Consider the following 24,801-nt stretch of genomic DNA (forward strand, 5'->3'; position numbering starts at 1 on the left):
ATATATATCATAAAATAGTAAAGCAAGCCTTCTGAAACATGGAGTCAGATCATCTCTTCCCTCAACCTGAGACCCCTGTGACCATGATCACATCTAAGATCTCTCGCACTCTAAGCCACGTTGTGCTTGTAAGATTCCATGAAACTCCACACATATTGTTAATGACTTGTATGATTGGTTCTTTAGGATGACAGGCAAAGGCTCCCCTGGCAAAGAGGAGTAAGAAAAGCAGCAGAGGTGACAGAAAAAACCAACAAGCGGTGTCAGGTGTTCATTCATTACTTACATAATGTGGCCTAGATGTGTGTAACTGTGTGAAATCCTGCTCCTGTGCATCAGCAAAAACTGTGGTCACACAGGACACAAGGAAGGGGGAGAGGTCAGAGGATGCCCAAAACGGTGACACACAAATAACAAGGAGAGACAATAGTTTTCTGTTGAATAGTTTATTTTTGCATTGCCTTCATAGCGCAATTAAAGCAATCTTTAAAATTCACTTATTACAAATGTTTGTCAAGTCTGTTTTTCCCCAGAAACACCTATCTTGCTTCCTTGCACATACGCCCAAACACACTATAAAAACCCCATTCATAACATGAAAGGAAGGGCAAACATCATTCATGTAAACATCTTTCTTGTAGTTATCCATTTTTAAAAGTCATGAATAAACTTACAGATGTTCAGTAAGGCTCATAGTTCGAGTACAAATGTCATAAAACACCTGTCAAGTACTGTACACAAGTTGAATACTCCGGGGTTAACTGTTAACACATGTACAAGCTTACCCCAGAGATTATTCTTTAGCACTTAGTTCTTCAGAACAGAGACACCCAGTAATTATGGGCTAGAGAGTATTAAAATAGCAGAAGGCCCAGCAGAAACTGTTAAGTAATACACAATTTTAGTCTGGTTCTTAGCTCAGAGTTAAACTTGTTACAGCTGCAGTAGGAAAAGTTTTCTAGAAGGGAATCTACAGGAAGGATGGATGGGTTGTTTGTAGGGTATCATGAAGAGACAAGCTGAGAGGTACGTCCTGGAAACGTGACTAGCCTTGCTACTGCAATTATTTATGGCGGCTGCATGTAATGCTGCATAAATACCTCCCCAAAGAGCAGAAACGACCATTTGTAATTTTAAGGATCATTTGTTGCATCTCCCCTAAAAAAAAAAAAAAATTATCTACTTACTGGTATTCAATTACACTTGCATCTTACAAAAAGACATCCCTTTAAATCTGGTTTAGATCTTACTGGAACTTTTTTTTTAAATAGTCTTTCTACCATGAAAATATTTCATACAAACATAATTTTACAAACAAATGTTAAAACCTGTGAAGCGGGTCTTCCCACACTCATGATTTTATGGCTTGAACTTTTAATTGCTTATAATTTTTGTACAGATATTTCTCCTAGGGGAAAAAAAGAATTACAGTAAAATGGTAAAGAGAAAAAAGGGTGGGAAGTTCTACTGCCCGAAGACAGAGGAGGGTCCACTCAAGACAGAGCGACCTTAGTGTTCAAAACCTTTGATCCGGGACAAGTAAACATGCACTTAATCTTGCACCTCTTTTTTTTCCTTAAAAAAAAAAATCCCTTATAAGACTGCTTAGAAATACTTTGTCCAACAATACAGTTCTTGTGATTCCATTACATGAAGCATAAGGAACAAGTTCACTGCAGGTGAAGCTCATTTGCACTTGCAGATGAAGCTGCTCCCACCTGCTTTCCTTGCTTGGCACACAGCAGTGCAGTGGAAGTGAGGAACAGGCAGCACCCCAGCATAAAAGAAGATACTTCAGTACCACTGTGTCCAAAGCAATTTGGTTTTTTTAAGTGCTTGGAGGTGAAGCCCTCAGGCACCCTCAGGCACCCACAGCTCCAGCAATTCTGCTGGGCCACAGGAGAACAAAGCAGCAGATACTTGGCTCTGTGTAATGTTACCTCATCACAGCAGCAGCATTTTCCTAAAGACCATCTAACGAGTGAAAGGACACAGATCACAGAGGTCTCTGGGACAGAAGCAACCCCGCTGCACCCCTGGCACAACCCAAGTGGTGAGCGCTGGTTTGACTGGAGGACAAGGGCAGACAGCTGGGAAGGAAACAAAACAGTGTCAATTTCTGTAATTTAGGAGTTTCTCTTAGCAGATGGGATATGTTGGCTACTCTGCTCCTCCAGTGCCTGACAGAGGCTGAGAAATCCCTGACACAGCTCTTGCTTCGTGTAGCATGTTGCTTCCAGCTCCTAGCAACATGCTACAAGACCCCTGGGAAAAAACTCACTGCCATCTGTGTGCCAAGGAGAAGCCTGCCTAGTCACTCCCAAAACATGCAGCCTCACCCCATGGCCTCCCAAAGCTCCCAAAACCTCCCCAGGAGCTTCACCTGACTAAAAGCATGGGCCATCCTAGGAGATACTAGGAGGTATCATGGCAACTGCAGAAAAAGTCAAAAAACTCTCACAGCTGGAAAGCCATTTCCATGTATCTCCTTTGACTTTTTCAGCAGTCAAAATTTACAGGTATTTACAGAGGGTAAGTTTTTTATAATTATTATTTTTTAAAAAAGGGAATTAAAAGCCTTTTCAGGTTTGTTAAAAGAAAATCAGGATCCCCAAAAGTAAAATTATAGCACAAGACTCAACTTCAGACATCCCCTCCACGGCCTAAGCCCTTTTCCTTCCTTCTTATCCAGTGGTGACTCCCGGAGCAGGCAGCTCTGAGCTGCAACTTTTCTGGCTCTCATCTCCAACAGCAGTCACTTCCAGAAAACAAAGCCTCTGTATTCTTGGTGACAAAACCCTGTGCTGCCATCACAGGAAGATCCACTTCAGATTTTAGTTTTTAAGAGACAATCAGCAGCCTCCAATACAGCGTGACACAGGCTTCTCATAAAGGAGCTCAAGTAACCCTCCCATCACAGAGAAGCCATGTTCAGCACTGCAGATCACAGGCAGATTTTGGGAACTGATCTGTACCTGAAAAATGCATCAATTCCAGGTTTTCCTATGCTGTTATTTATTCCCAGTGGGTATCCCAAGAGCCAGATGCTCACTCAGGCTCAGCTGACAGCCACTAGCTCTCCTCCCAGTTCAGTACCAACAGGAAAGGTCTTTGGCCAGACTCTAAAAAGTGGAGCTTCTTTATTTATTGCATATTCACCAGTAGTCAGCTGCATCCTACAGACCCAAGAAGATTGCTGTGCAAGGTGATACTTCCTCTGCCCCAAACAAAAACCATGGCTGGGTGTGGGTCTTTGTCTATGGATGTCACCACACTACCAATGAGGAGCCTGGTGAAGCTGGTCTTGCTCTCTAGTGAGCCCCAGAGAATGAGCTGCAACACACTGACCAAGTTAAGGCATTATTTGGAGTTCTGTAACTAACCTGTGTTTGAACCAGGGGATGCCAGCTCGCCCCTCGGAAGGACACACTGAGCTCTTTCACCACCCAGTGGCAAAAGCCATCTCCACGCTAACAGACCAGGAAGAGAGAGAAAACAAAGAAGAGTTAAAAGGCTTGGTCCTGAATCAAGCCAAAGCAGCTCTGCAATCACAACTTTTACAGAAGGTTGGTCTCTGAAGAAGGGAGTTATAGAAGGACCAACAGATTTACAGAGCTGAGAAGGACAGCAGAGATAACAGAGACAACAGCCACAGCTGTGGCATGCTACCTACCAGGCTACACACATGTACAAAAGAATCTGCTTGACTCTCACCAATTTTTTTGAGAAGACACAGGACACCTCAGTGCCTTTTTTTCCCTAGAATTCCCTATTTTAGGATACAATCTTCAAGCCTGATGCACAAAGAGCACCTATATTCTATTTATCTCAAAATCAGGCAACATGAAGACTGACAAATCTATTAAAACATAAGCAACTCCACACAGGAGATTAGCAGAGGAATCAGAGACTGATCAGAAAGGAAGGCAAAGGAGCTCTAGAGATCAGAACATTTTAGACACAATTCCCCAGTGAGCACAGAGAGGCCAGCAGTCCAAAGCAGGTTATCGAGATTGTGGAAGAGTTACCATCCTGTCCCAGCAGGGTTCAGTCACATCTTCCCTCTGCTCTTTCCTGCACCTAAACTCAAGCCTCACTTTGCAAACTTCACGGCCCTGGTGCAATAACTCCCAAGATACACCTAAGAGCTCCCTACCCAGAGGCTGATGACCTAAAGTGATGATCCATGGGCAGGAAGGGACAGATGAAGTGATGCGTATTTCTCTTTGAGAATCACTTAGTGAAGCTGAGCAGCTGACTGACCTCTGCCAACTCTCCATCACCTGTGAGGCTGGCTGTGTCTCTGCACACTCAGGTGAGTCCCTGACCTGTCACCTCTGCCGTGGGCGGGACGTGGAGCTGTGACCTGAGTGTCCAGCACGAGGAGACGGGAGGTGTCACAGCTCATGTGCAGATCACTGCTGAAAGAGTGCCACAATACCCTGAGCCTGCCTGTGCCCCGCCTCAGCACATGCACAGAGTGACTTCTGTGCAAACCGAAATGATCAGGGGATGGAAAATGTTTGAGAGAAGCCGCAGGGACTGAACAGAGCCCAGGCTGTTATGAGTAATTGCGAACTTTCCTCAGGTACCAAAGCACTGATTCTCAGACTGCACTTAACAGCAGCCTCATCCTTCTACCTGCAGGTACCCAACAACTCTCCCTGCCCAGCTCCCCAGACAGCCAGATGCCTCCAACAGCTCAAGCAAGAACCAAAATGTGTTGCAATAGAAAGGTAGGTCCGATTCTCAAATCATTTATGTTACATATATACAAACTTTTTAAAACTACAAACATTTAAAGAAAGTGTTGCAAATGCATTTGAGTTTGTCCTAAGCTGCTAAACCCAAAAGAGAACATCAGAGTCCCAGAAAGACTCCAGTATCCAGATCAAGACAATGCATGATTTCTCTCTTATACAGCATTAGGCAAGACCAGTACAGTATCTGAAAAAAGAGACAATTTCCCTAGCCCTGAAAAACCTCAGAACATAGCCCTGCAGATGAATATTCACAAGCCCCCACTGCTGGCTGCAACAAAGCTATGGATTGACTGCTGTTTATAAATATGAGCATTGAGTGATGTTTTTACATTCATTGTTTGTCTTTCAAAAACAATCTTTTAATATCTTTTCTTAAAAAAAATAATCTTTTGATACCTCATATTATGTTAATTCACTGTGTCATAAACCAGAACTACTAAAAGATGGCTATAAGGCTATGTTGTTCCATCAAGTGAACATCAAGTGAAAAGATACAGCTCTCCTTCACCAAGGACTACAGCCTGCCCCCAGACACATGCACCTCCTTTCAGAGAATCCATGGAGATCCAAGCATCTTTTGCCTTGAGAACTGGCCACTTGAACAGGTGAAAATACACAAACCAACTCATGAACACGGATGCAAGTCATGTGCTTGCTGTCCAGAACATGTACTTCTGGAAGTCTTTCAAGTCTGTTTTCTCCTTTTCACAAAATCTTCATGCAAAGAACAGCTTTGTTTGCATGTCATAATAATAAATTAAATAAAATAAGTCAGCCGTACAGGCTAGATAAATATTAGGTTTAGACATGTTGCTATACTATTTAGAGAGCCACAGAGACCAACACACAGCACTCTCACATACACACACAAGCCTTTCCACTAGTTAGAAAGGATTTGCTCCTGCAAAAGAGGATTTGTAGAAAGAACAATGTTCAGACAAGAGGAAAGGGGAGTTAAAACCCAGCCTCCTATATGCTAATAAATAAACTGCTCTATTGCAAGATTCAGATCAAAGATTTAAAAAGGCAAAATTATGCTACTATTAGAGAATATCAAAATATTACTGTTATCATCACAAGTGGCATATATGCAAAATGCAGTTGCACAATAATGCCTAGGCAGGTAGAGAGCAACACTATAAGTCTGCCGACTAAAAGTGAACGATACACCCATTTTAGTTTCTTCCTAGTCTTTTGGCATCTTTGCATATGGTGCAAAAGCAGAAGCTACCAAAGAATACCACATCTTGTATAGAATATTAAATAATTTCTTCAGATAAGACTGGTGCAATGCTAGCTAATTTTTAAATCTGCTATGAGTAACACAGTCAAACCTAGTTAGTATCCAAGGAACTTATCTCTTAACACAGAATGCAAGGTTATGATGCAACAGCATGAACAATCCCTGGTTGTCCAGTTTTCAGTATAAAGGTAGTGCATAGATCCAAGTTTCTGTTTCAGTTTGCTGAACGGAGAAGGTGCTCCCATGTCACTTTTGCTGGGCAGCCTGGAAAGCTTTCAGTTCCAGCTGGTACCACTCTGGTGCTTCAGGCCCATTCTGCCCCACAGGGTTGTGATCATACCCATAAGCCACTGTCAGCTCCTCATCCTTCTCCACAGCCCTGATGGTACGGATACACTTGATGGGCCCAAAACGAGGATGAACAAACCTAGGGAAAAAACATCTTTGCTAGGCTGTCAATTCCCATACTCTGCCAGCCCCTTGAACAGCTCCAGAATTCACTCACTTCAGAGCATAATCTGATGTTGAATTAGCAGACTTGAGTCAACCTCATAAATATTTAAAAATATGAGCAAAAATATTGATTTATCAAAGCATTGGCAGTTCAGCAAAAACAGCGTGGTTCTAGCCAAGCTAGGATTTAGAGAACTGTGATGATGCATTTTACAATCCAGAAGCAACTCAAAGTTTGTGACAAAACGAACAAGTTGCAAACTTCAAGATCCTCCATGGCAAGTCCCAACAGACATCAAGGACCATAAGGTAGCCCATTTCCAACTCAGGTGAGCAGGAACTCCTTCAGTGCCTCAACTGTTACTCCCAGCCCAGCCCTGCTGCTCACCCAGCTGCCCAGGGACCCCTGTGAGCCCAGCCAGCCAGGTGCAGCTCCCACCCTCAAACTCAGGGCTGTACTTACGGCTCATAGGTGCAGTTGGGAGTGAAGGAATGGTTGGCCTTGTGCCCCAGCGAGGCACAGTACTTGGCAGCGTGGTTGTAGGGCTCTGGCACATCTATGACTGTCTCATCATCCAGGGATATTGTATTTCCATTGAGGGCCCAGTCTCTGCTGTCTACCTAGTTTGCAAGGCAAAAATCCAATGTCTGTGTGTAGGAGGGAGCAACTTTGTCAGCGGTTTGAAAGCCAACATTCAAAATATATGCAAATAAAGCTTTTCATGGGTGTACGTCATGGAAAGAACAACACACACTTTTAAAATCTATACATAGGTGAGCATGCACTTTCTTTCAAATAAACTCCACCATGTTAAATCTAGGGTGGGAAGGCAGTAGGTGTTAGATCCTACTATGAAAAGAAAATCTCAGGAGGAGCAATGAAAATTCAGACTGACTTTTTTCTTTTCTTTACCTCCTGGTGTGTAATTCGCACTCCGTTATAGAAGGACATCACTGTACTGGCTTCTGCTGCTACTTTTGAAAACAATCCTTCTCCAGCACTGGAAATGAGGGAGACATCCACATACACCCTACAAGAGGAACAGGGCATGGAATCTGTGACTGGCTGCAGTTTTAATTGTCAAGAAGCACAACACTACTAGGATAAAGCCCAATACTTCAGTATAACAATAAAGCTAATAATAACAACAACAACAAAACAAAATTATTATTATTATCATGATCAACATCATAATAAACCTCTTTATGGAACTCCTTTCTTTCCTCTCTTCCCTATGTTCTTTCTTCCATATGTTCTCTCTATTTTGTCAAAACTGAGATTTCATGGAAAGTTTTGGCTGACTTGGAAAACTTATATATTTTTTTTAAGGGCCAATCCACTATTACTCCACAATGATGGTTTCAATTCAGGAATGCCCTCAATAACATACCAGAACCCCAGAAGTCCCCACCAAGCTGGGGTTGCTGGTATGTACATGCACTGGGAAGCAGGAGTTCTCAAGGTGATGCACCACATCTTCAAGTACTCAATGCAAATCAAAGCAAGAATTTTACTAATCCCTTATTTAGATATTTCAGAGTATCAGAAAGCACATACAGTTGAGGTACACACAGGGCTTCCATTTTACAAACCTTTACACATCCTTAAGTTTTAGATGAAAAAAGGCTTGCAAAATTAGACTCTAAATAGGTAACAGTAAAGAAATATGGGGAGAAGAAAAAGCATTTACCTCTCTGATTCATAAGGATCAGGAAGAAGGGCATTTGTAGAAATGCAGGATGAAGTGGATTTGTCAAAACTGTACACTGGGCCTAAAAAAAAAAAATCAGACATCAATGAAGGAAATCAACTAATTGGCAGTACTGAGAGTATACAATCCTTAACTTAATTAAGACATTGAAAAACTAAATTTTAAGGGCTGCAAAAAATGCTAAACTTCCAAAAAAAGGTATTGAACAGAACTGCACCTGCAAAAGGCCTTAAATGAGATACTGCTTTTTGATTATGTTTTTCCCCTCAACATTCTAGAGTAATACAAAAAGATGATAACTATGTTCTTCAAATTACCAACTTGCAGAGGAGGACTGGATACTCCTCCAAAACTGACCCTCCTAGTGTCTCTAAACATAATTTTAAAGTAAAACAAAACTTAAAAGGATATATTGAACAGCTCATTTAAAAATCCCCAACAAACCCACAAAAACTTGATTACTTCAAATATGAAATATTTTTTAGCCCAGATCCTGCAGAGACTTCGGCCAGAAGAAAACATTTAGTAATCAGAAAGCACGCTTGCTACAGTCCTCTATTTTTTGTCATTAATAAGGAACTTAGTGGTACAGCTGTAATTATACTCTTATATCCCTATCCTCAATGCCAGAGGACTATCTTGGACATAGATTAAGAAGAATGTGAAATAAGATGGGGGAAAAACCCCACAGAACAGAACAGTACAAAGTCTGATATAAGGCCTTTGCCCCTGGTGCCCAGGATCTGTTCTGGCTGAAGGCAGCTTCCTCCTGAGTGTAACTTTATCCCCTCTACAAAGCACAATCATACCCCTCCTACAAAGTAAGTTTTAAGTTAAATTCTGACTTGCTATCATAACTGAGAGAAAATAAACTCCCATGCATTTGCCTGTCAATACCTTTTCACTGAGCTTGATGTGCCTATTTCATGTCAAATGAGACACTTTTTGCTAGAAGAGCAGTAAATGCATTAGCAGTCCCTGCTTGTTACTGCAGCTTAACCCACACTCCTCCAAACATCACAAACACCTCAGAACAACAAACCCACATCACAACTACAGGTTCAAGCAGGTGGAGAAGGCCCCATCCTACCCTGTGCACTTCACAGCCACTTTCTGCCAGCAGGACCAGACACACAGAAGGGTGCTGGTGAATCACACCATTACACAACGACTGAATCTGGTTCACTGATTCCAGTCTTGGCGCAGCAGCGCAGGTGCCAGAACATTCACAGTGCAAACACTGACTTGCACAAACCCAGCTGACAGCTACAGCCAAACCAGGGCCTCACTCTCCTCCTGCAGTTATTTCATTGCAAGAAATGCTGCAGCACCATCACCAGGGTGAATGGAGCAGGTTTTCCACCTGGTACAGAGGGCACTGGAATGTGTGACAAGCAGGACTGTGCCCATGAGCACAGCAGTGAGAGAAGGGCCATGAAATGCACTTGGGCAGGACCACACAGGGGGCATTTCCCATCTGTTTCCAGGACAAACACCATCCTCCTCTGTGACTTGGAGAAAGGGCCCCTCACTAACAGCCTGTGTCAGCACAGCCAGTGCCCAGTGAGGAACATCACAGGAACCAAGCTGTCTGCAGCAAAGGGCTGGCAGCAGGAGTACAAGTTTGTGTTAGCTGAACTTACTGCCTGGAACTACTTCAAATTGAGGTTTGCCATCCTCAACGGCTGTCAGAGTTGCCAGTTTTGCTTCTATCATTTCTCCATCTATGAACCTTCCAGAATATGCAGTCTTTCCATCAGGATACACATAGGCTATTTTCTCTCCAGTCATCTCCCCATCTTCATTCACTTCTCCCACAAGGCTGCCTCCATCCTGAGAGCACAGGCAAGAAAGAAAAGGCAAAGCATTTAATTATACTTTACTATACTTGATGCCTAAGATTTTTAGCTTTTCATATTTTTCATGCATTTGTAGCTTCTATTACTTTTCCTATCCTGTTCCCCTACATTTAGGAACAATATGCTAGCCTTATAAACACATTCCTGAGATGTTCTTTAGTCTTGCTCCAAGAAGAGTACCAATTATGAGGATGTTCTGTTTTCCAACAAGATTCTGGACCTGACATAACAAAAGCGGGGCAAAAGAAGCCTGGGACTGCTTCCAGTGGGGCAGAACCCAAGCACTTATTACCTAATCAATTAACCTTTTAATTGGACAATACATGATAGTTACACTAATCAACAAACATTAGAAAATCGTGAATTTACTGTACCATGTACAGTTTTTGCCATATTGAGTCCCTGACAGCTTTCCAGTAAAGGTCTGCTTTTATATTCACTAATGCTGCTGGGAATTCTATTTTCTAGGCAGCATTCAGAAAATGCAAAGGGCGGTCAGGCTTACCGGGTAATAAATCCAGCAGACGCCGTGCCGGATGTTGTCCTTGTACTGCCCTTTGAAGATGAGCCGCCCGTCGCTGTCGTACTCCTGCGCCGGGCCGTTCAGCTCTCCGTCCACGTAGGTGCCGTGAAGGACCACGCCATCCTCGTAGGTGTAGATTCCCTGCCCTTGCAGGGCATCATCAACATAGTATCCCTCCAGGGTGCTGGTGAAGGGAGAAAGAGAACAGCACTGGAAAACTGTTCGCCTCTCAGGGGCGAACCCAAAGCCCCAACGCACTGGAACACCGAGGTGAAAACCAGACACTTGTTTCTATGGAGCTCCAAAGGCAGAAAACAACTTACAGCACCCTTTCATCAGGGTGTGCTGCACAGACACTGAATCACTCATCTCCATCACATGCCTGGTGTTTTCTGTAGGCTGGAATAGTCAGCAAATGGACACTCCTGGTCAAAGAAGGAACTCTTGCTCAAGCAGGCCACTCTCACATTAGGATTTTCTACCTGCTGCGTGTGGACCTTTACTGACATGTCTCTGGGGAGAAGAAACTGAGCTGCTGGACACAGGGAATGAACTGCAACCTGCCACAGTTCAGCATCAGCTCCCCAGCAATACGTACAGGCCCTGCTAAAACCAGCCCTTTTTCATACATTTATCTTAAAATCAAACACAGCCTGTCAAACAGAACTAGTGCTGCACTTGGATTTAAACAAAGAAACATTGCATTTTGGTTTTGTCTTGCAAACCCTTTACTACCACCATAAAAGAAGATCTATTCAGATATTTCTTTCTCATGTTAGGATTAACATAAGGGAACACAACCTGTTTAGCTTTTACTTCAGCACACTCAGCTAACAGCCAGCTGCCAGCATACACATATTTTCACGGCAGAATTCTTTTTCAGAGGCAGACGTCTCAGGTATAAGCTGACACAGTGTCTGTGAGCACATGACTCTACATATTTTACCACACAGATTTGCAAGAGTTGTGGAAGAAATGTTTTTTCAGAATTCACTTTCTTGCTTCTAAAGCCTCGTGCTCTGTTTTTATGTAACTTTGGCAAACTGGGTGAGGTTTCCATGGGAAAACATATTACAGTAAAAGCCGCAGTGCGCGCCAGATGCAAAACAACAAGGGGCAGGAAAATAACTTTACTTTTCAGTCAAATGGATTTCTTGATCCATGTTGCTACAGAGCTGCACAGATAGCTATGGCAGTACAGCACAGGGAACAATGAGAGAACCACCAGACACCAGTGCCCTTACTTAACTATAAATGATGCCACTTTCCCCTCTAATTTATCACAGATCACTAGATTTTAATTCCATTGTAGTGACAACAGACACAGCGTGCACATGTAGGATTACTCTTTAAAAGAAGCAGCCACCCTCAGTTTTTGTAGTCAAAAATTCTGTCTTGTTACCTTTAATTGCACTAGTTGAAGTTAAAACATTGCTAAATTGCAACAGTGCTTCAGCCCTGGAAAGAATATATTTTATTTTAGTGTAACCCAAACTTTTATGTTTTCTGTCTTTGTATTAAGCTCCAAGCAGTGACCAAAAGATCCATCTCATCGAAGGAAATCAAAAGGATGATACCTTAAGAAAGAGTCTATGTCCACCAAGCTCACCTAAACAGTCAGGTTCAGAAACCTTTATGATGTTCAGAGTTTCTGAGCTATTTCCACCCTGCTCCTCACTTCACTCTAAGTTCCCAAATTATGGTGTCTGCAGCCAGACACAATAATTACAACTAAGACTTGACCAGCACAAAGATGAATAAATAGCTTCTGTGTCTTCCATAAGCAAAACCTTTTTAATACAAACCCTGAACCAGCCTGTATTTCTCTGGTTTGCTTCTCAGATGATCATACTTCTGACAACATAAATTCTACCACAGTCAAGATTGATCAAATGTACCATCTTCCCATTATCCACTATGCCCTGAAGGGATGGAAGATACTTCTTTATCTAACAATTAAACCAATTATATGGACTGGGGGAGGAAATACTTACTCCAATTTCCTTCCAGGGATTAAGTTAATATCTATAGAGACTGATCCATTTATCTCTCACTCCCTCTTGTATGGGAACAGGGAAAACTTTTTCCCTAATAAGAATAGTTTTCTACTGAGTTCTGGGAGATGTCAGTTTACAGGAGTTTCCAATTAGGGAGGAAGGGCAGCTGCAGCTCTGTGCCAAGCACGGCTCTCATGCCTGCCTTTATAGTGCAAAGAGTTCTGCAAAATACACTCCAGAACCACTGGCACCAAGGAAAGTTCAAGTCCACAATCGAAAACAGCGAGTATGCTAGAGGGCAAACTTCTCTCTCTTAAAGAATATGCTGTGATTTGTTCCATTTTCTTGAAGGGGAAGGCAAAAAACAACTGATATTTCGTAACAAATTTCCATTCCCTTAAAAGAAAGGGGGCAGTAATTCCAGTAAAGGGAAGTTTCCTTTACCAAACAAGGCAGCCAGTGCTATTCCCCAAAACTCAGAAATGAGGATGCTGACAGTGCAGCCAGTCCTGTGCTTGACAGGACCCAGCTGCTCCCCAGCAGCAGAGGAACAGCAGGACAGCTGTCAGCCTTTACTGAGCAGCCTGCCAGGGAAACACACCCACGAGTGCTGAGCAGCCAGCTAACTGCACAGCATCCTGCAAAGGGAGAGCTGTTCAGAGACATTCCTGGTATTTATTGCTCATCCTCATGAGCACTCAGCCCTGCCCATGGCACACTTAATGGAAACAGCATGTCCTGTTTTATGCCAGGTCATTCTTACGACATGTCATGATTCCTGAACCAGCCATTTCAGAAAGCAACTTAGTCTTGCAAGCTGGACATAGACAGATAAATGACACCCTCAATAATTAGCTCAGTTAAGGGTGCTTTAGCTAACTTAAAATATATAAAAGTTAATGAAAACATCCCATTTTCCAAAACCACATTGCAGACTATTTTTGCATGTTTTCATTCTGCTAGTTTCTGAAGACATCAGTGGTCAGCTATTCTAGTTTTCTAAGGAAAACTGAAAGAAAAAAAAAAGAAAGAAAAAAGAGTTGGCAACACTCAAACCGCACAACTGACTCTTCCCAGGAAATGCTGCCTGTACCCTGGATTACATGGAGGAGCAGCCCTACAAACACAACAGCGGGTCAGTTCCTGTGACTGTGCAATCAGCAGCCACTCTGCTGAGATCATCCTCCAGCACAGAAAAATGATGTACATGTGTCCATAGAGATGCTGCAGAACAACTTACACCAAAACTGTTTTAGAGAACTCAGCTGCTGGGCAGTGCTGATTTTCAGTTACTCAGAGAAGATTTAATAAGGCCACAACCAACAACAGTGAGGAATTTTCTTCATCCAAGCTTGGAGGCCTGACCCCTTTCTACATAACTGAATAAATATATTATGCTTCTCATGAAAAAAACCCCACAATGCCCAGTATGAAGCAAGTGCAAAGGCAAGTACAGACAAGGAGCTGACTCACTGAGACAGCACAATACCTCTGCTCCTGCTCAGGATTTTGCTGAGCAGGAAGAGAGCAGACCCAGCACGACTGTCAGTTTAACAGGCGCTATTCAGAGCCTCACCAACAGCTGCAAAACCATGAAGAATCGTGTCATTTTATACATTTGCTGCTCCCTCAGAGGAAGTTCTGAGCAACTGCACACAGGAGTGCTGCAGTGGTGGGGGGGGTAAGGCTTACAAGGTGGTCATAATGAGGATCAGAAAACAAAACACATGCACGGGCATGGACTAGCCCAATTTCACAGTCACAATTCCCAGTGAAGAGAAGGGAAATGATAGGGGGCTTTCTTACTTTCAGAAAATCATGCCACAAGCAACTTGCAGAGGATTAACTAGAGTTGCTAACAAACCTGTATTGAACTCAGTCCTTTAAGTGATAAACAATTTGACAAAGCAGAAGGCAAACCTCACTGTCAAGGTCCTGTATCTGTGTGTGAGGGCTGGCACAGGGAGCTCCTGGTCCAGCTGCACTTTCTAGAAGGCAAACAAGTCCACCTGAAGTAACAACCTTTGATGTCCAAGTCACTGTCAGCATGGTTTCAGTAGTTCTGACCATCACCCATTCCTTATGATTTCTAATCAGCTCATAACTTGTCAGTGCTAAAAGAGCTCACACCACTGCATTCTCCCTCCAAGGAACAACTACAGGCACCTCATCACACACAAAGCCACCACAGGAATGGCTGCAGCAGCAGCAAACTTTCCAGCTACAATTTTTAATGAGAACTCTTATCCAGGAACTCAGCAGTATAAAATCAAAGTAGATTAGTTTTGCATCACTACAAGCAGAAGGAAGAATACAGAGGAAAAATCAGAGTGTACCTTCCATCAAAAAAGAAGAATTTGCCACGGCCATTCTTTTCTCCATGCACAAAATTTCCTTCAAATCTGTCTGTTGATGAGTAGGTTACTGTACAGAATCCATGTGGCAGCCCATCGTCATCTAGATGCCCTGAAATCAAACCCAAACAAAGAGCAACAAAACACATGAATTATTATGCAAGATTTTGTATCTGCTCTCATTATGTAGCTACTAGAAATACAGTAGCTCCCTAGTACAAAACAGTAATTCAGATCATTGCTGTTAGGAGCAGTGATCAGACATTCTGTACAACTGACGTTTGTACTTGTGTAACACATAGCTTTAAATAAAAATAACATATAAGGATAAAAGAAAAGGGATGAGAGACAGGATAGAGAAGAGAATAAGCAAAACTGGTTTCTGAAAGAAACAAGGTTTATAGTATTCTAACTTGTGTGAATATACATCTTCAAAAGTATTAGAATTCTTTATCTAAAACACGTATTGGTGAGAAAAGGATAAGAAAATGTTTGATTTTTTTCTTTTGATAAACACGTGCCTTATGATAATGTGGGTGTGCCACTATACAGCTGTATTCACAGGAATTTAAAGAAATAAAAGTATGTAATATCCATAATGCTCCACGCTTGCTCTATGTCAGTCAACATGGTATTTAATATTTTAAATGCTGCTCTCCAGTGCCCTTCCTATGTGTTCACTTCATATCCTGTTCCTACCCCCAGCCATATCAGTTTTCCCTATTACCACTGTTGCACAGAGGGAGAGCAGAGACAACACACTTGGATGCTCACCTGCATGGTTTGTGTTTTATTGAATATAAATGGCCAACTCTACTAAGTTAAAGCATAATGAGGCTCCTATGGCATCTCTAACTGCCTCTTCAAAGCCAAAGGAAAACAACAGAGAAGTGCTTCAAAGGATGGTTACTGCCTGGTTTAGCTGAGTGGGCTCTGGCTGCAGAGCTCAGCAGGGCTGCCCTCAGCACAGGGACACACTGAGCAGGGGCTGCAGCTCCCACAGTGACATTTTATCAGGTATAAATTTTGCATGGAAACTGTAAAATAAATAACAGTGAGCCTATACTTCTGTTCTCCTATGCTTCTAACCAAACTGATTGCCCCAGTCCCCTGGAGATGCACACACAGCCTGTTAGAGATGAGAGACAGTGCATGCATCCACTTCTGCAGGCTCTGGGGCAAGCTCTTCCCTGATCAACTCTGCCCTAACCTGGAAAGGTCCATCACCAATACGGAAAGGCAGAAACAAACATCAGTGCGAGGGGACTGATTTACAGCCCAGGCTAACGCAGGCAAAAACAGGCACCTCAGTACTGCCAGGCCTGGGCTCTGGTGCCCAGGGAGGGAACAGGATGGGCACACTTTACTGAGCATGGAAATGCACCTGGAAAAGCGTACAGGAGAAATAGCAGGGAGGAATCTGCACTCATCCAGGAGCCAGGGTTCCCTCCCTCACCATTCCCCTGCATGCTCCACCAAGCTCCTCTCGCACCTGCAAATGACTGTGCTCTCACTTCAGGTCCCTAGACCAAACCACATTGAAAACAGTTAAAAGTTTGGGAAGCCAGTAAATCCAATCAGGCACTGATTATCAGTTCACAGTGAGAGAAATAACAGAGTAAAAAGAGGGCGCAAAAGGTGGAAGGGAAAAAGCTTTATCACTAAAGGCTTTTAATTACTTTCAAGAGGAACTCTTTATCAGAAACTGCTCTTTCCAAAGAGAAAAAAAGGCTTTTTTCCCCTCCCATTCTGTCAGGACACCCATTTTTGTAGAAAGGATAAATTTTAGCTAAATTTAACCAATTATCATTAATGGTGAAACATTTAATAACCAATAAATTAACGACCAATTTAACTAAAAGGTCAGTAAATTTCTGATACGGACACCTCTTTTAGACCAAAAACTATGTCAACATGTATAGTTTTAATTAAAAGCCTTTTAAAATAAGTTTTATCAATATAGAAAGGTACAGTGGTGTAAGTTAATGAACCCTAAACAATACAATTCCAATTTCCCCATCACTACAGGGGCAAAACTTTTATAAAACACTTGGATTAAACACCCAAGGCAACAACAAAAACAAACTCTTGCAACTTTGCTCTCTGTGACTATTCAGCCTTGTCAGGATTTTGCTGGAATGCAAAGCCCAACACAAAAGCTGCCATGTCTGTACAGAGAACACACGTCAGGCCTTTTGCACAGCAGGATACAGACTACCTCGGGGATTTAAAATGGTCAGCTTTGATCCAGTGCCCTCTATACAGGGTCTTAATCTCAGCCACAATACAAAGAATCCAATTATTCTAATGTGCTAGAAGCTTCCCCTATTAAAAAAAAAATAAAACCATGCCCCCACCACTGCAACAAAACAAGAAACACGGTCTCTCTTAGTCAACAACATGGGGAAAACACAATTTCAAGTTTCATAACATAAACACAACTCTTTTTTTTGTATGGCTGAGGCCTTCGCCTCTGTTTCAAATGGAAAAAATCCTCATTATTTCATGGGGAGCAGTGCGTGCTACTTTCCTTCCTCACCACTCTCCTCCATTTGCAAAAAATAAACCCAAAACGTCTAAACATATTTTTAAATTATTGTAAAATCTCACTTTTGTTGCTTCATTAAGGGTCTCCCAAGACTTCCTCTTAAACTCAGACAATGAACTTTCCAAGAAAAGGAGTTACCCTAATAGGGGCTAGTTCACAATGAAGTCACTTTCTGAAACCACTGATGTATACAAACCAAAGATAAAAGCCCTTTACTGTCAGTATCCCTATTACTTAACAGATGACATATAATGTGCATCATCACTAAAAGATTCTGGCCACAGAGATGCCAGATGGACGTTTGGGGGATCACAACCATAAACAAATGCCCCCAACCAAAGTGGAAGTGCTGATTTCTGTATTTCTAACTTCCTTTGGGTAAGTGCAAAATCCTGTTCACCCCAAAGAGCATCCTGCTTCTGTCTCACTCAGAGAAACACAAAAATGCATATACACTGCTGAAAAAAGATGCTTTAAAAATGTGTTTCCTTAGCTCACAGAGATGCCAAACAGATCCAGGATGCAGCAGAAGACTTTATCTGGGATCTAAGGATGAAAACACTATGAGTCCTTGCCCCAGACAACTGCAAGGCACAGATCTGAGGAGCTGGGAGGAAAGGCAGTGGCAAACCACATCTGTAAGGGCACAGGGCACAGCACAGGAAGGAGATGGTTGGGCAAGGTGTGACTGTTCTCCACGGGGCCCTCTCTGCGAGGGACCTTTGGGGAGCCTTTGGTGCTTTCCCTCAGAGGGAGATGCCATGCTTTGTTTCCCTGCTCCCAGAAGCCTGATGAAGCGTGCTGGGGAGCTGCATCCCCGCCTGCTAAGGTTTCCACCAGTAATTCAATTCCAGAGAACAGGTGCCTCTGTGTTTAGAGCTCTTCAAGGGTTAGTTATCCACACGTGAGAGTGAACTGCACACAGAGGGTGTATACTAGCTATAGGGCGGCCAACCCCGCTCCCATACGGACTGCTCCAGCCCTGCTGTCCATGGACATGGCAACAGTGTCTTCTCGGAGTCGCTCTTGCTTTTCCCTTCTCCATTTGCACGTACGCGACTGCATCCCTGGGCTCTCCCCGAGGATGGGCATCGCCGTGTCCCTCAGCCGCCGGGGGCAGGACCGGGCACCGGCCGCACGGCCCAGGGCTGCAGGCCACCGCCCGCACGGGGGCACAGCAGCGGCACAAACCACGGCCGTGACTGATCCGTGACAATGGCAGCGGAGCAGCCGCCATCCCCGCGGCGGGGGCGCGGAGCCTCCCGCTGTGGCGGAGCGCTCGGCGGCGGGAGGCGCCCGGAGCGCCCGCCCGGTACCGGCGCCAGCGCGGCCCCGGCTGCCCCCGGCCGAGCTCCGCCACGTGCGGGGCCCCGGCCCGTCCGTTGCATAAGCCCACTGATGTCATGCGCTGCGCCCGACCCCGGCCGCCCAGCTCCGGCCGCCTCCTCCGCCACCCCCGCCCCGCGCCCCCGCAGCTCCTGCAGCAGCGCCCGGCAGCGGCGGGCCCGCTGCCCTAGCCGCGGCACACGCACCTTCCACGATCTCCTCCAGCGTCTCCTCGTCGCTGTCCATGGCGGCGGCGGGCGCGGGCAAGGCGCAGCCGCGGTACCGGGGGCGGGCGCGCGCCCCACGCCCCGCCTCCGGCACCGTCCCGGGGAGGGCCCGAGCACCGCCCGGAGGGCGGGCCCGAGCGCCGCCCGGGACTGAGGGGGATGGCTGGAGCTGCCTGTCCCGGCCCTCGCGATAATGGCGACCTCTCTCTGCGTGAAAAACCTATTCCTGACATCCAGCCTAAACCTCCCCTGACACAGCTTCAGGCTGTTTCCTCAAGTCCTGCCACTGCTCACTTGAGAGAAGAGATCAGTGCCTGCCCTGCTGCTTCCCCTCCTGATGAAGTTATAACCGCACTGAGGTCTCCCCTCAGTCTCCTCCTCTCCGGGCTGAACAGACCAACACAACTTCCCCTCCAGGCCCTTCACCATCCTCGTGGCTTCCTTTGGACCCTCTCTAATGGCTCCATGTCTGTTTTATATTGGGGCAGCCCAAAGTGCCCCCAGCCCTCAGGGTGAGGCCGCCCCAGTGCAGAGCAGAGCAGGACAATCCATCCCTTGCCCAGCTGGCCATGCTGTGCTGATGCCCCCCAGGACACAGTGCCCTCCTGGCTGCCAGGGCACTGCTGACTCACCTTCAGCTTTCCATGGGTCAGGACCGCAGGGCCCTTTGCACAGCGCTGCTCTCCAGCCTCTCATTGCCCAGTCTGTCCCTACACCCAGGGTTGGCCCATCCCAGGGGCAAAATCTGGCCCTTCACCTGCTGAACTGTCTACAACTGATGATTGCTCATCTCTCTGATTTGTTGAGGCCTCTGGAGGGCTTCTCTGACCTTAAGGGAGCTGACAACTCCTCCCAGTTTACTATCATCAGCAAACTTACTTAGCATTCCTTTGAGTCCTGCATCCAGGTCATTAACAAAGATGTTGAAGAGCACAGGGCCAAGGACGGAGCCAGCAGAACCCCACTAGTGACTGGACACCATTCCTATGTCACCCCATTCCCTATAATCCTTTGTTCCTGCCCCGTAAGGCAGCTGCTCGCCCATCCCATAACACTGTTATCCAGCTGTGTGCTGGACATTTTGTCCAGAAGTATGTGACAGGCTGTATCAAAAGCTTTGCTGAAGTCCAAAAGAGTTACATCTACTGGCTTTCCTAGAACAGCTAGGTGGGTTACCCCATTGTGGAAGGAAATCCAGTTGGACAAGCAGCAGTTTGTGCTGAACCCTCATGGTGCTGAAGGATTTAATTCACAAAACACACAGAATCACACTCTTGGATCTCAGGGCTGCAGGAAGGGCGACAGCCCCAAGCAGAGGGTGAAATTTTGGAGCTCTTCACCACCATGTCTCAGTCTACTGCAGGGGCCTTCCTCTGCACCACAGCTTGACAATATGCAGGCATACCTTAAAGGAAGGGCAGAGTGTTTCTAGGTCTTCCAGACAGCTGTCTTGGGAGCACAGGAAGGGTCTCCATCCTCCTGGAGGTGACCTAGACAGTCAGGGCTCTCTGATGGAATGAGGCTCCTTCAGCCTGGAGAAGAAACAGCGTCAGGGGGACCCAGCAGCAGCCCACCAGCACTTACAGCAGGGCTGCCATGCAAACAGGCTTGTCACAGTGCTCCACAAGAAGGACAAAAGACAATGGGCTTTCAGTGACTGAAAACATGACCTCAGACATGGCATACAGGGAAATCTGCTTGCTGTGAGAGCAGCCAAGCAGTGCAGCAGATTGTCCAGAGAGGTTCTGCAGTCTCCATCCATTTTAAGATCGACCCATTAAAACCCCAGGCAGCCTGAGCTGCCCTCAGAGCTGCCCCTCTGTAAGCAGCAGGCTGCAGTGGGGAACTCCAGAGGTCCTTTCCCACCTGAAGGTCTCACTAAGTCTGGGCTGAGTCAGCCACATGCTGCCAGGCAGTGCTGCTGAAGGCAGGGAATGCATCCCACCGGGAAAACGGGACAGCTATGACTTAACAAAGCAAAATAATTAGATATGTCTGGAGAAAGAGAGTCTGGAAATCTTTGAACTAGAATAATGAGGTTAGTATTTGACCTAATTGATATGAGAACTTATTAATCTTGAGAGCTTTGGGGAGGATTTGATTTTTAAAGAAAGCTTGAGCAGAACAGAAGGTCTTGCCTCTGTATCATAGGTGGTTATTCCACTGAAGAACAGTCCGTTATGCTGTTTAGGAGAGAAGATTTGTGGTTTAAAGCCCACATACTTGAAACAATTCTGACCTCAACCCTCTGAAAAGGAAAGAGTAAATATTGAGCACAATAGGAACCCCTATGCAAAGTACCTGTTTTGTTTCAGAAACTGTGAGTCCCTGAAGAGACTAATTCATAATCAGCACATACACAGTGTTTGAATTATCAAAGGTGATGTGCTTAAGCTATGAGCATTCCTAGTGGTCAGAAAAGAGATGAGGCTGTGGGGCTGGAGCTGAAGTGGGTATCCCTTTTACTGGAAGATAACAGGAGTTCAGGGAATACAGCAGAAAGCAAGGAAGAGGACATGCTGTGACTTACACAAAGTGCAGACCAACAGACCTTTAAACACAGTAATGTGGTGAGTACTCATGGGGATATGAGCCAGCAGCACTCAGACTAAAAGCAGATCTTTTGGCCAAAATTGGAGAGTAAAAATGCTGAAGTTACAGGTTCTCCAAATACAGGAAATCCCCTCCAGGTGCAAGGTGCCCAGCTCTGGGCACAAGTTCTTCTCCTGCCTTTAGCTGCATGACCACATACTCTTTCTTCAGAGGCTCCATGCCTTGCTCTGTGATTACCATACAGCCTCAGGCCTTGCTTATTTTATTTCCTACTCTCCACTGCATACAAGGGTGACAGTGGTGAGAGCTTCTGAGCTTCCCTCTCCATGGCACCCAGCTTCCTCCCACATTAAATAACAGGTTTTTGCAGCAGTGATGGCACTAGGCATGTTATCCTGCTGCAGCAGGAGAACTAACAGGCTTGGGCTGAAGCTATTAAAGTGTCCAGCAAATATCCACTGCTGGTTGTCAAGAGTTCTTAGCATTACACAGCATCTCAAAGAGTAATTTGCATTAACTTCAAATGCAGCTCTAAGAACAGAAGAGCAACCCCAAAAGAAAATGATGGTAAACACACTGTTTTAGCATTTCATGTTGGATATTAAGAAATGGGGGAAAGTTTAACATCAAACTAAGAAAAGCCCACCCACCCAATGCCCAGAGCCAGGCTGCTGCAGGAGAGTGCACTATTGTGGAGTGGAAAACAATCATGTTGGCCATCATCTGCCACCAGTTTTGTTGAACCAATGTGCCCACCTTGGGAGCCATCCCTAGCAAACTCTTAGCAGGCTGCAGTGTTTAGGGGTCACATCACTTTAGATTTGGCAGACTGCAGAGGCACCTCTAGGCTGGTGTTCAGATTTACAGCAAATTGTATCACATCTAGGCTTCTGAGAGAAGTAAAGCAAAAGCCTGTGGGGTAGCACAGGCACCTGAAATTCAAGTGACAACTAGTTTGAATCCAGTTTTCTCATCTGCCAAATAATTAGTGGCTGGCTCCACATAGTGGTTTCTCATGTAATTTCTCTGAGTAGGGGTTTGATATTTGGTATTTTCTCTCTCAGAATAACATTGCATTACTTTTCCAGTGATGTGCCATTTGCAAGCCTGAGCAGTCTTGCAGCCTTTGCAAGCCTCTGGACAGTGGTGCAGTGAAAGCTGTCAGGAGTCCTTCAGGTCACTGCCAGTCCCACTTGTGGCTGGAGAGGCTAAGGCCTGAGTTGCTTAGAGGGCTGCAGCACAGCTCCAGACCCAGTGTGCTAGAGTTTAATCCCAGCATTTCAGGGAATAATCCCTGAAGAATTCAGAAGAATTTCCTGGTAAAGGAAAAAGGCCAAAGAGACTCTTGGACCTTGGTGTTTGTTTGTTTCTACAACGCCCTGGCCAATATTTATTTGCCCATCTGAAAGTGAAGATTAATTTTCAGCACTGACTGAAGACTTAAAGCTAAAAGTCTGCTAGATCTGTCTGCTGGAAGGATCTCATTTCAGAAGCTGTGATAAATGAGAAGTTTTCCTGTAAAGCCTTTGTTAGCATGTGTGTGCTGCACAGAGCTGTGTGGTTTTTTTATCACCTCATTCATCTATGACCCCCCTGTGCTACTCGGAGGTTTTGATTTCAATTGTGTAAGCATTGAAAGGAAGCCAAGCTGATCCACACAAATAATGCTGGACTGACCTACTGTAAAAAGCATGACTAAATTTCAATTAGAAACTTTAACACTTGTTAACAGCAAGACGAGTTCCTGTCTGCTTGCAGTTTTGCAATCTGGTCTCTCTGAGGGATGTGCAGAGTTAATTGTAGCTTTCCATTAAAACATGATTCAGTAACTGGTACCAATTATCATTTCTGGGAATGATTTGTACTTCTGGGACCAGGCAATGAGAATGGAGAGACAGGCTGATGCTCCTTTGAAGGTGCCAGCACATGTGATTGGCCTGCAGCCCCAACAAAATCTCTCCTTGCCCTGAATGTCTTGCTGTTTCTCAGAAGATGTGTCACAATGCAGAGGCCATGAGGATACAGGTGCAGGGAGCTTTTCTCATCCTTGGCATGCCACTGCATGGACCAGTTGTAAAAATAAACAAGGCAATGCACAGGTGTTTGAGAGGGCAGTGGAGAAAAAGAGAGAGGAGAGAGAAATAAGATTTCTCCTTCCTGAGGATGTATGTGTAATGCATAAAGGCAAACTCAGTCAAGATCTGATGGGGGCGACAGAATCTTGTCTGACTAGATTGTGTTAATCTGTACATGTTCACAAGCATCCGAATACTACACTTTTAAGCTCTTATCTCTACCACAGAGATTTTTAATAATTTGTTTCAGCTGAGAAGCAGATGGGGACACTTAGTAGTTGCATCTCTTATTGATGTAAGTAATGTGATGTAAGTGTGTGCATGAAACATCCCAAACATCTATTCCTACAGAAAATCAAATTTTCATAGCCCTATCCTTTTAAGGACAGCTAATGATAGATAAAAGTTGTATACTCAGTTGTGCCACTACCTAATTTTAAGTTTCACAGCATCCAAGTGTGCAGTCTTAGGCTATTTATCTCTACTTATTTCCCTTCCTTTTCACTGATCTTCAAAATGATTAGTCACCTCACCCAATCCATCTTGGGTAGAATTTTCCCTGCCAGGTTTCTCCTTCAATATTCCCGCCTTGTTTTGACACTGTTGGGGCTGTCCTGACCCTGTGCAAACCCACAGTTAATGTTAGGTCAGCTGTGTCCTGCCACAGCAGAGAATTGAAGGCACTGCTGTGAAGCAGCTGTGCATGCTTCCTGCTGAGAGCACTCCTGCTTTGTTCCTAACAGGCATGCTCCCAGATGCTGCTGCCAGCATGGCACTTTATATGTACACATCTAGTGCTGACAGAAGGGCTGCATTCCGAGCAGTCTGCACACAGAGTCTTGCAAAGAAAAGACATTAAAATAAGTCCTCTGCTTAGAGTACCCCTATCTTGCTAGCTAGGACATCCACACATCCACCTGCACAGAGACAGTGCTCAAAATAACTCAAAATTTGGGTTAACTCTAATTAAAAATGTAGATGGCAAATCCTGTCTTCCTCTGAAATGCCAGGTTGGTGCTATCACTGGACCTGAGGGCAGACAAAATGCTCCTTTGATGAAGGATATATTCTAGGCTGTGTGACAGAGCCCTGGAGAGCCAGCTACAGGGCATTTCAGGCAATGCTTTCCATAACATTTTGCCCTGATTCAGGTCTGCTTAACTACCAT

General features: G+C 44.7%; 1 protein-coding gene across 1 annotated transcript; it reads right to left on the bottom strand.

Annotated features, from left to right (window-relative positions):
• Positions 1–430: 430 nt before the first annotated feature.
• On the bottom strand, positions 431–19,057 carry SETD7 (SET domain containing 7, histone lysine methyltransferase). Its single transcript, XM_058024578.1, has 8 exons — positions 18,985–19,057; positions 14,887–15,016; positions 10,536–10,737; positions 9,815–10,004; positions 8,151–8,232; positions 7,373–7,490; positions 6,923–7,080; positions 431–6,433 (listed from the first exon to the last, which is right to left on the bottom strand). Exons 1-8 carry the CDS (start codon positions 19,022–19,024, stop codon positions 6,253–6,255), a joined length of 1,101 nt encoding a protein of 366 aa, XP_057880561.1. The 5' UTR covers positions 19,025–19,057; the 3' UTR covers positions 431–6,252.
• Between the last annotated feature and the right edge of the window lie 5,744 nt (positions 19,058–24,801).

The sequence above is a fragment of the Melospiza georgiana genome, chromosome 5, assembly GCF_028018845.1.
Source record: "Melospiza georgiana isolate bMelGeo1 chromosome 5, bMelGeo1.pri, whole genome shotgun sequence".
Lineage (NCBI taxonomy): Eukaryota > Metazoa > Chordata > Aves > Passeriformes > Passerellidae > Melospiza > Melospiza georgiana.